Below are 12,255 nucleotides of genomic sequence, written 5' to 3'. Positions count from 1 at the left end.
TTTGTATTAAATGTATCAATAAGGAGTGTGTTCACATCATGTCTGTGCTTGCCAGAAGGCTTGTATTCTCTATGATGAAGTACGATTTTTCCCATCAGTAAGTCAAAAGCTGGAGCCACTCAGCATTAAATCATTTGAGGCCAGACATCTACCAACACATTTAGAGACATGGGCAAACATTTCCAATATACTGTGATAGCTAGCAGATTATTTATTCCTAGTATCTCTTCAAACATGGTGATATAGGTAACTGAACTCAAGATTAAGCCAAGGAATACAACCGGCATCTTAAAGCAACAATTTTTGTTTAATATGTACACAAATAAACATATAAACATGAAACAATTTTTTAATGTTTTGTCCCAAAATTCATCTTCAGGTAGCTTCATGGAATTCACAGAACAAGAATCTTGGAATCAAAGAACTTATCTACATCTTTATAGCTAAATAAAATAGCAAGATCAGAGAGAAAAGTTGCATTTGTTATTAAGATGTGTTTTGGATTATTTTAGCTTCAGAACTGATCTACATATGTCACACTGTGCCAAGGTAATGTTTTGTTTTAAAATTTATTGTAGGTTATATGATGATGATGATGACAGAAATATTGAGCCTTTCTTATATCTGGTTTTAATATCTGTTACTGCATCAATTCTCTTGAAAAATGGTTACTGGGGTGTAAGTTGATGTTTGTCTCTAGCTGTGCCCAACTCCCCAGACAAAATTTTCGAGACCTTCAAGGTTAGATGCTTTTGTTTGGCATTTTTTCAGAATTCTTTCCTAGATGGTGTTGAAATGTTTCCTCATGAGGTCCTACTGATTCCGCTGTTGTTAACTCAGAATTCAGGAGACTTGTTGGTAAAATTTAGGTAATGTACAATTTTAACAATTTGGGGGAAGTATACTGAAATGGATGCATGAAAGAAATCCACACTCCTGAAGATCTTTCAGAGTGTCAGTCATGATGTAAAAAAGCATCTGATGAATACAACAGCACTTGAATAAGTTTGCACAGCATCTATAGGGCAACATTTGGATGGAAATTCAAAAAGCCTTTGGTTAGAGTTTCATTGCCTCCAAAGTTCATTATGGAGCTGGATGATAGCATAGATTAAATTAGTCGCTATGACTTAATGGTGGAAAGCACATGCTTTGGTCTGCTGTGTTGGTAAGAAAAGAAAGCAAGAGGGAGTAGTTATGGCCTGCTTAGTTTCACTCAAAGCCTATGCTTTCTTTTGTGCCTGAAAAAGTAAAGCACAAAGTAATGGAAATTTTACCAAGGGCTTGTAAAGATGCCCAGAATTTGCTTTGTTAATGAGATGGCCCTCCAAAGGTCCTCAAGTGGCAACAACAGGAGCACCACATAAGCCCAAGAAAAAGACACAGCTTCTATCGTTTTATTTCAGAGAGGCAAAGTAAAGACAACGTGGGATACCTCTGCAAGATATTAGGGCCGGTAGCATTTGGAAACTGTATGGCAGATCATGAGGCTCTACCTGGGACCGTGAGAGCATAGACGGACCTGGTGCTGGCACACATAGGACTGAGGAAGTGGGTTTGGGGATAGTTGGAGTTTTGATGTGGTAGCACAAATTACATCAAGCTTTCTTGCTGATTTTCTAAGAGTGTGATTTCCTTTCAGTTCAAATATATATGGATCAGCTAATACAGTAGTAAATAGTTTCTTTGTGACTGCTTTACTTTAAGTAATACGATTCCTATTCCTTTGCAATCCTGTTTTGCTGCATGTATGAATCATCTGTTTCACAATTATGGAAGTTTCCTGTAGATAACCAGGGTATTGAGGACCAAATCCCTACCTTATGAAGACAGAAAATGGCTTGCACTATTTTTTTGTTTTGTTTTGTTTTTTCCCCCCTCTAAGGAATCCAACGCAAACTGGATTTGACTGAAAGAACCGAGTAGCTGGCTAATCTTGCTTTGCCTTTGTCTGCTCATGATACTTTTCAGCCAAGAATAGCTAACATTCACAATCTCTTGATACTTTTATCCTGGCCAAGTGTTTGGGAACTAGACAATACAGCCATGTCTGCATGCCATGTCTGCTTCACACAATAAAATCTGCCAGTTCCAACTTGGGTCTGTTGGAATCACATCTGTTGTGATGTTAGACTGTTACACACAGTCTTCCCTGAACAACACAGAGACAGGAGCAGTTTATTTGACCCAATGACCAGTTACCACTGTCAGAACTAAGTGATCAAATTGAAATTGGCAGGACATCAGTTTGGCACCATCCTTAAAATTTGTCAGCATCATTTCATTGCAAGAATAAAGAGAATATTACCCAACACCTCTGGCTTCAGTGTTCACCATTTACAAGTATCGGAACTAGGACTGGCTATGAAAATACAGCAGCAGTTCTGTAAAATAACAGAATTATCAAAATATACTGTAAAGAATGCAAAACATGTTGGGATTTTCCTTTCATTCTGCTAGGGTTTGGGTTTTGGTTTTCTTTTTTTCTGTAATAAATCTATAAAGAACTAATAGTTACATTACATTGATTCTTCTTTTCTGTACTGCAAAACACAAACCAAGAATTTTTAAGAAAGAACCTAATTCCTTTTACTGAACTGTGCCTTTCCAAAGTGGTAAAAAGCCTGAAGAGCAAAAAAAAGGCCCACTAGATAACAAAAAACTATATTGCGGTGCCAGCAGCAACAACACAACCATTCACTTCAAGAGTGTGAAGTTGTATGCTATGTATTTTTCTGCTCAGAAATTATTTGTATGAGTAAACAGAATCTAGGCATTGATGAGGAAGGCTTTCACCTGATAACTGGATTTTCTCATTTGCAGGTGTTTCCAGAGTGCCTCCAGGGACTTGCACGTTCGAGTTCCTGACTCTCCCATATGGATTAAACACCCTGGCCAGACTACAGGGATGTCTCAGTCATTCCTCTTAATGAGGCACTGTAATGCCTATTGGAAATCTAAGTGACAGTGAATTGGAAAAGATATTGTCCAGCTGAAGAATCAAAATACAGTGAAAAACAAGGGCACGAGGTGCTCAAACTACAACTCCCAAGAAAGCTGATGATGAAATTTACAAAGAGAAAAATCTCATTGTATTTTTAAATGTCTTTTTCTTTAAGGAATAAGAAAAGACCTGTAAAGGACACTTTATTAGAAAAAAGAAAGAAAAAAAAAAAAAGAAAGAGTTATCAAAATGAATTTCCATCATTTGAAAATTAGTTTTGACAGAAAATTGTGGACTGGAACCAAACTCCCCATTGAGTGTGTTTGTCGGGTCAGTGCTGCCCATGGGGCAGGGACAGGCCATGCAGGATAATGACTTACATCTGGAAAATGCAGCCTGGTTCACGTCGCTAGGAAAAAAGCAGGAATACCCATGTTCACATACTTCCTGACAGACTGAAACTAAAAGCATCCATAGCCTGTAGTTTAACACTGCAGTGCAGTAACCTTTATTTTTCTTAACAGTGGGACTGATGTCAGGGGAAAGAAAATGAAAAAAGCAGAAAGCAAGCACTTGAGAAGTAAAAATATCATTGTTTTGAACATTACAGACAGTGGGCATTCACTACTGAACTTAAGATCTGGCATTTCATTCATTACATGATCAAAATATCTGAAATATGGACAGTAATACTGCTCTCAGACTTTTATAGAAAACATTGAGCTATTGTTATTTAAGAAATTGAGCTCTACCAAATTATTTATAAAGCCAATAACAAATACATGAGCCATGCAGAATGTAAGTAGCAGAAGTTATACCTTTTAAATATCAGAGGTTGGATCAGGTGGTGTAAAATAGCACAGCTCCACCGCAGTCTCCGAGCAGTGCTGTGACTTACATCAGTTCTGGATCTGGATGAATATTTGCACACAATTTAAATTCCTGTTTTCCTTGCAAATTATAACTTTTGAGGCTTTCAGTGTGTTTTGCTGCAAATCCAGTAGTACAATGACACAGGTGATTCCTCAAAGCATTTCTATTTACATTTCCTTTGAACATTGCATATTCTACTACGTAACTAACTGCAAAGGAAGTAGAAAAAGTAAATGCCCATCACTAACCACTGGATTAAGTCATAAAGGAGAAGCTGAGAGCTAATTTGACTTAAAGTCTTAGAAAATCAATGGCTGAATATAACAAATATCCTATCAATAGTATGGATTGTATCTTGGATGTTCATACCCCAGACAAGGACGCTGACAGTTACAGAATTGCTCTAACAGGGAACATGTTGTGTGGTAGAATTAACAACTATTAATTAAAGAGAAGGGGACAAAAAAACAGCAAGAAAAAATTATCAATTGCAATTATAATATGAAATTACATAAAGACTCTTTCCATTCCTATCTGGCTCTGGTACTGTCTTCATCCACCTTCTTCCTCTTCCTACTTGCTGGAGACCTGTTCTTCTTGCCAGCTGGACTGGGACACTAGCTTTCCCCATCATAAGAACAGCAATATTTGGTTCATACCTCTATCTGGTCTAAATATGCAGGGAATAGAAACCATAGAATAATCAGTCATTATCAGCAGACATTAACCTGAAGTGTAACTATTCATTGTGCAGCAGCACTTCTCACAATCCAATCAGTATTTAGTTTAAATCGATATTTCTTTGAGTACAATTTAAAGACTGTCAACCCCCACCCGCCGCTTTTATAGCTTTTCCACTGAAATTTGAGATTGCTAGCACTCATAAAAATGAAATGTGAAGAGCACTGATGAAACATAGTATAATGTAGGCAGATGACGTGCAAGTATCATGGAGAATCTCTGTGAATGCAGCTCTATTCTCACCTGAAAAAGCCTTGCTGATATTCCTTCCATACTCCTCTGATTAGATTGCAGACACTGAAAGGGGAATAAATAGGTACCTGCATAAAACACCCACAAACTAACAAGCAAATGGCATTTTGAGATAAAGATATGCAGATTTATTTTTACCACGAAGAGGAAATAATGGAATTTGAGCCTGAAGGGGTTCTACGCACACTCTGTCAATAAATTGCACACCAAAACAAATAGGTCTGAATACCAAATGAAAATGTATGTTCCTAGCAACCATTTTTATTTAAAGTATGTGGACATTTGTGTATCTATGTGGGGTTTCAGGTAACTGCTTGCACATCACGGAATGCATGGAAGATCAAATCCCATGGTGTGAAGCCACAAACCTGGACCTGCTACTATGCTGCCGACACCTGTGATCCACAATGGCATCTGAAACCAAAGTAGGTGTGCGGTGTCTCAAACACACTGAATTATTTTTTTTTTAATTGTATTAAGCTGCTTGGCATTTTACAAATGTATATAAGGAGTTAATTTAAAATAGGTGTTAATAATAGCTGGCAAAGTGTTTTTCTGACCTTCTTCTGCCTTCTCAAGATTTGCCAGACTGTCCCCCAGTTACATCAGAATGACAAACAATTCATGGTTCAATTTAAAAACATATTCAAGTCTAATCATGCCAGACTTCTTTCCAATTATGTTTCAATTTGTTGGACCAGTTAGTTGTAAAATTTTACTGGTTAGAAATCCAGAATCACAAAAGAGAAAGTATTTTAGGACACAAAATATTTCTGATACTTTCATGTATCTTTGCCAGTCTTTACAAGAATTCATTCTGATAACACAGAGGTGATGGAAGCACTGAGTCAGGCTTGCACAACACAGAAACTTTCTGTATATGCTACAGAACTGCACAGAAATATATTTATACAACAAAAGATAATTTTCCGGCTTCCTTATCCATAAAATGAGGGATGGTGGTAAAATATCAGTATGTCTTGTGAACATAGCAAATGTAACAAAACAACAAAAAACATCCAATATTTATGCAGAAGTACTGTTTTCCTCAGGGTCTCTGTCTATGAGTTGAATGCTCCCTGTGATCATTGATTCCTCTTGAGCCAAGGTATTCTCCAGCTGCTTATTTTTGCAATACGGAATGTGGCCGCAAAAATACATGTAAATCCACGGGTTGGTGCAACTATTTAAATTGCCGAGGAGCATGATAATGGTGAATGCCGAACCTAAAATTAAATAGTTAAAGCAATAACAGTAAATAAAACACTCATATAACTAAGTAACATTTTCACAGTCTGCTGCTTTCTGGTGTGCCTGTTCATATATTAAAGTTAATTAAATAGTAGGAAATTCCCATTTATTCAATGCAGTTTGTACTGTTGAAGGTATGAAGCACACTGTATTGTATGCATTTCAGAGTTAAATGGTTCCATATAGCTCTTTTTTGATGTAGCTCTATTACATTTGAAAGCAATTACTAACCTGCTATACAGATACAGATAAATACAGATAGATAGATAGATAGATATAAATGTATGTAGATTAAGACTCAAATTCACACTGGCAGGAAGAATTCTTAAAGATCAGAAGATTTTTTTTTCATCAGACAGAGCTATTATCATATTTTCCCCTTTGGTTTATATCTTTGAGTTCAGAAGTTTGACAAGATTAATCTTGTTTACAACATGGCATTCTTTGATACCTCTCTCAGGCATGCTTTTTTGCTTTATAAATGGCTGTTTCACAACTTCTAATTGTTTCATAGTGTATTACAGACATTTCATCAATATGATTTCGATATTCAAAAAAAATGAGATGTCTTATAATATCACTGTCCTACCCAGTAAATAAGAAATATTTATTGTATTACTTTCAACAGTTAATTACTCCTTTTCACCTTAAGAACCAAAAATACTGCTGCTATAATATCTAAAACTTCTAAAAGTCTGAACCCTTGCTGGAGCAGGTGATACTTTTCACTGTTGGTAGTTAATCTTTAAATCATTAACCACTCAAAACACACACATGAAATACACACTTGTATGTGTGTGTTGATCACACAACACATCAAGTTCTGGGTACCTAATTAAATACAGTAGATAATAAATCCAGGAATTCCTTTTTTAATCATGCTCAAATGATCACATGTAACTTTTACAAATATAAAGCAATACAGCAATATGCTAGCCTTATATGAAGTTATGAATGAGGATGGAGAGTATCTTACCTTCAGTCATGACACTGGGGAACCACACAGACCACAGCTGTGCAATGAAGAAAGGTGACCAACAGAGAACATACGCAACAACTGTCACCACTGTCATTTTTACAGTCTTGATCATAGCCTTTGAAATACAGTTCACACTGCTTGCTCGGGATGGCAGGACTTGCTTCTGATTTGTTACTTCATATTCATTCTGGTTTTTCACATATATATTTCTTTTGATTATTTTGCAAATCTTAACCTGGCACATGATAAGGATGGCTGAGGGAATGAAGAATATAACTACAAAAATCCAAGTCACGTATGCCCTTGGGCCCCATGGCTGAATAAATTCACCCCAACATTCAAAGACACCTGGAGATATTTCAGTCTTAGAAAAGATAAATACCTGTGGTAGGCTAAAAATCAGTGATATAGACCAGCTGGTGCAAATGGGGATGTTCCAGAGAGCTCTCTTCTTCTGGAAAGTGACCATAGGGTAGCAAACCGCTTGATATCTGTCCACTGTCATGACCACTATCATATACGTGGAGGCAAACATGCCCAGCAATTGTAGATACTTGATAATTCTGCACAAGAAATCTGGCCCTATGAAAACATCTGTAATATCCCATAAAAGCTGAGGCAGCACTTGAAAAAAGGCTACCACTAAGTCAGCAATGCTGAGGTGAAGCATGAACACATACATCCTAGAAAGCTTCTTTCTTCTTCGCCACAGCACCAGTATGAGAATAAAATTGCCCACAGACGCTGTCAGAAATATGGCCCCCAGCACAGCAATCTCTACTTGAGCTAATCGCTCATCTCTCTCTGGTCTTCCAACAGGATCTGACTGATTTGTCAAAGTCAGGAATCTGTGAGGAGAAGAACTCTCGGTCTGATGTGTGTTATCCTGCATAGGAAATGAAAAATTCTTCATAATGCACAGAAGCTACTTACAGTAACTGCTACTTGTAACTCAGGTTGACAGCTGTGAAGTACTGGCTGGCAAACAAACCAGCCTCAGGTTTCAATCTACCAGAAAATCTCCTCCTGCTTGTGCGAACTAAAGCAGTGGGACCTGGATCCTGATAAAATTCTGTCTCTTGCTGGCATGCAGAAAGGCTTTATATAGGCTCCCAGCAGACAGAGCCTTACGTAACTGCAGAGCCCTCGGGTAGGCTGCAGGGACTGCAGCCAACGGCAGACCGAGCCACGCAACTGGGGGAAACACATAAATAAAAGGCAAACTTCAGAGGCTCAGCGTAATTCAATTACTCACTTCTGTCTTGTAAATAGCTGTGGCCAAAATCATACTTACAATGATCGCACTCAGGAGAGTTCTTGCAAATTTTATTTTTTTTTTTACGCAGACCAGAAGTACACGCTTTGGCTGAAGAGGGAGGAATTTTTATACGTAGACGGAAAGTTGGGCCCCTGAGCCCAGGGCGCATCATAACTGCAATTCTCTAGGCTCCTGGGGCACAACCACATCCTAAATGCAGCAGAGACAAAGAAATGCATTTTTCCATAGCCTTTTTATTTTTTTTCCCTTTTTTGGAGTCACCTGATTCTAAAAAAAAATAAATTTGAACTGCCATCAAAATAATCATTTTTGTTTCAAGACAGGGTCAAGATTAAGAGGTATTTTCTCAGAAAAATGAAAAATAACACATGTGAAATTAATTACTTTTAATGGGACTGCAAGTCTACTGAGAATTTAATAGAAAAGTAAGTGAAAATTCAGGGAGAAATCCAACTAAGGAAAAGGTCTCTACATGAAACAATTTGCAAGGGTCTCTACTCTACTATAGTGCTAAAGGCTGGGAGGTCATTTTTCAGTACTTAATCCTTTTTGGTTTTGTGGAGTAAGTTGTACCATGATGACAAGTATTTCATTATTCTTACCTTCCAGTATGACTTTCGCATATTGTTAGTGGCAGATAAGAACAGCAATTTTGATTTAATTTCATTTGTTCTCTCTCAGTCTGCCCTCTTAATCACCAAAGAGAGATTTAATAAAATTAATTAATTTTATATGAAAGACAACACATATTTGTATGCAATCTTGTTTGAAGCTAGAGCACTCATATCCTTTTGGTTACAGTTAGAACACTGGTAATTCGAAGTCTTTCTGAAGATGAAACCGATAAGGTTAAATTATGTCCACGCTGCACGTATAGTACATAAAACTGCATGTACACTGACTAATCACTGTGATCATGAATATGTTATAATACCCGCTCAAGAATCTCACAAACAGACTACCATCTCTTTGGCGGTAAATGTTTTCAAGTATCAACAGACAGGGGAAGGGTGAAATTCATAAACAAGATGCTGAGGTAGACTACAACAGCGTATAAAAACAGCATGATCTCTTTCCTCTCCCTCTTTCCCACCATGGGACTGATGTTAATACTTCAAGCAAGGGTAAGACTATGAGAACAGACAACAGACAAGCTGAACAATCTCAGGAAGCTTTGCCACCACCAGCAGACATAGGTACCCATAATCCAGATCTGGCTCAACGCTGCTGCAGCTGCCTGAGCCTACAATGGCTTTTCTCTAAGAACATGTTGCAAAGAGTATGAATCACAACAACTTAATGTAATTACACCTGATAATTTTTTTTCCTAAATGGAAGCCTGTTTGCAGGAAACTTGCATTCCTGAGGTCGTTTCCTTTTAGTTTACCCCGAACCCCCGTTTGGAATCTATCTCAATTAGTGGGAAACAGCATGGCAAGGCCATAAGGGAACAAACAGGTTTGCTTGCACGCTCACCCTCCCTCCCTCCACCCAGCAACTTGTAGAAGAGTAACTGAATTGGCCACAAAGCATGAATCCCTGGCAATTCTGCTGATGGCAAACACTGTGCTGTAGAGCAGGCTGGCTCATCTCCAGTTCTGCCTTCAGATGGAGACAAAATTTCAGGTGTGTGCTCCAAAATCATTTATCTTGACTATCCTCACTCCATGAGTGAACAAAAAGCTAGGTGGGATCTTTATTCTTCTAGCAGGATACAGAGTAAACATGTACATCTAGGCAGAGCTGGGACTAAGTGAGTTGAAAGAGGAACATATTAAACAGAAAACTGAGCCCAGGGTCAGGCAAGGAAGATAAAAGTAAATTTATATTTCATGATCTGAAAGATTATATATGAACTATATGTAAAAGGACCAAAATACACAACACAAGTCACTTCTGGGGTACTGTTGGAAGACTAACCAGAATTTAGTACCAGAAGCATACGTTTGTAAAATTTTCGCAAGGCATGATGTATGGGTAGACATATTATTTCAGGCAAAGGTGTTTTATCACCTACACCTAGAACAGTTCAACAAGATCCCTGGGAACATGCAACTCTTCCTAGGCCTACACACGTACCCACAACAGTGTCTGAGCAGCAGACACGCTATAATAGGTGTCACGCTCAGCGAGTGGACACAGGTTAAAGGGAAGCACACTGTGTAATGACTGGCCTTTGCCATGTTTATAAAAAGGGAGGTGGGCCTCCTTGCAGAAGTTGTCCTAGTGATGTAAGATTCTACTCCATCTTGCATATAATCAGTTCAATATATGTTAATGGTTTCATACCTTTGAATTGCACCCTTTCCATCTTTTTCATCCACATTAGCAGACATTCAGGACAATGTTATATTGAAACTGAATCCACTCTGGGAATGTAACTCACTCAGAAAAGAAAAACAGGGTTACAGATGAAAATATTTAAAGAGTCTTAGCTGTTCTTTTACTCCAGTCATGTCCTTTTCCTGTTCCCCAGCTTTGCTTCATTCCAAACCATATCTGTCCAAGTTAAATCCTTTTCCTAAATTATTTACTTTCAATAGTGTGCGAAGGCACATTCTAATTAACTTCTGCTTAATTTCTCAGTGTGGGTTCTCATCTAAAGCTTGTTGGTTAGCTAATAGGGAGGGATTCAGCTCACAGATTAACACTTACATTTAGATGTCTGCTTAGAGTTACAGAATCACACAGCTGCTCAAGGCAGGGACAACACTGAATCCAGACCAGTTGACTTAGGGTTTGTCCAGTCAGGTTTTGAAAACCTCCAAGAGCTTAGGCCCCAAAACCTCCCTGGGTAACCGGTTGCAAACTCTTACTTATTTTCACTGTGAAAAAGCTTTCCTTACGTGCCAACACACCCTCCCCTAATTCTGACCACCTTCTCTCATTCTTCTGCCATGACCACTAGTGCAAAAGCCTGGCTTGGACCTCATGCCAGCCTTCCTGTAGGTACCAGGGGCACTGCTAGGCACCCTGAAGCCATTGCTCCTCTAGGCTGAGCAAGCTGTATTATTGGAAGCACTGCAGAAAATGTGGTATTCGAGAAGTTGGTGATCTTGAACAGGACGTGTCTGCTGTACTGAGCCTTGTACTTAAAGCCTGTTCTGGCACTGGTGGATATTATGACAGAGATGACGTCTCAGCTTCTCAGGAGAGGATATGTGATTTTTTGCTACACAAAATAAAAGGCCACTGTGGGAGGAAGGAGGAACCCCTCTACAGATGGCATCTGTGCAGTGTGCTGGAGGAATAGCCATCTGATGTCTGTCTGATGCTGCACAAAAGCAGGGTTCCCACCATGGGAAGGGACCTAATATCTCCTCATTGCCTATAATTTTGGTTTTACCCTATGTTACGAAAACCACTATTTTACCACACCCTTTATTGCTGCACCGCCCTGGTGCAGAGCACAAGCCCAGCTCACTCAGCCTCCCCCTCCAGGTTACACCTTTCAGCCTTTGGGTCATCTTCACAGGCTGTGCTGGGCTTGCTCAAGCTCATCAACACCTTTCCTGTGCAGGGGCTCCACAACCAGAGGCAGCATTCCAGATGTGGTATAACAAGTGCTGAGTAGAGGGGGATAACCATTTCCCTCAAACTATGGATTATGTGTGTGTCAATGCCTATCACATCCAAAGGGAATCAAGGCTTCAGTTCTGTGCCTAAATGTAGGTACTGAGTACTGTTTGAGTTGCCCTAGGGCAATGCTGAGATCACCTGCCAACACCGATAAGAATATGGTTTCATCAACTCCATAGCTGCCCTTAAAGCACTTACAGGCTGCTATTAGATTGTAGATGCTTTTTGCCAAGCCAGGCAAGGAATATAAGCTGAAGCAGAAATACGTGCATTTTAGTGTTAAACCCTGCCCCGCAACTTCTAAAAACCAGCAGCTGTTTCATCTCATGACAGACATTACTTATTAAATACAACTTG

At 38.8% G+C, this 12,255-nt stretch overlaps 1 protein-coding gene across 2 annotated transcripts; it reads right to left on the bottom strand.

Moving 5' to 3' along the window:
- Positions 1 to 369: 369 nt before the first annotated feature.
- LOC130150667 (arg8-vasotocin receptor-like) lies at positions 370 to 9,759 on the bottom strand. 2 transcript variants are annotated; one of them, XR_008822321.1, is made up of 3 exons: positions 7,038 to 9,759; positions 4,802 to 6,036; positions 370 to 4,487 (listed from the first exon to the last, which is right to left on the bottom strand). XR_008822321.1 is itself a non-coding variant. In XM_056341827.1 (2 exons), exons 1-2 carry the CDS (start codon positions 7,951 to 7,953, stop codon positions 5,837 to 5,839), a joined length of 1,116 nt encoding a protein of 371 aa, XP_056197802.1. In that variant the 5' UTR covers positions 7,954 to 9,759; the 3' UTR covers positions 370 to 5,836. The 2 variants fall into 2 exon arrangements, 1 of the variants encoding a protein (XP_056197802.1); XM_056341827.1 differs by having other exon boundaries at positions 370 to 6,036.
- Between the last annotated feature and the right edge of the window lie 2,496 nt (positions 9,760 to 12,255).

This window comes from Falco biarmicus, chromosome 5, assembly GCF_023638135.1.
Source record: "Falco biarmicus isolate bFalBia1 chromosome 5, bFalBia1.pri, whole genome shotgun sequence".
NCBI classification, from domain to species: Eukaryota; Metazoa; Chordata; class Aves; order Falconiformes; family Falconidae; genus Falco; species Falco biarmicus.
This window is presented reverse-complemented; position numbering and strand designations above follow the sequence as displayed.

What these genes read in the sequence shown, in the direction of transcription:
- LOC130150667 (XM_056341827.1), bottom strand. Translation starts at nt 7,953, where the DNA reads ATGAAGAATTTTTCATTTCCTATGCAGGATAACACACATCAGACCGAG. An exon ending in CCCCAGTGTCATGACTGAAG is followed by an intron (nt 6,037 to 7,037) that starts GTAAGATACTCT and finishes ATTTAATTTTAG; the next exon opens with GTTCGGCATTCACCATTATC.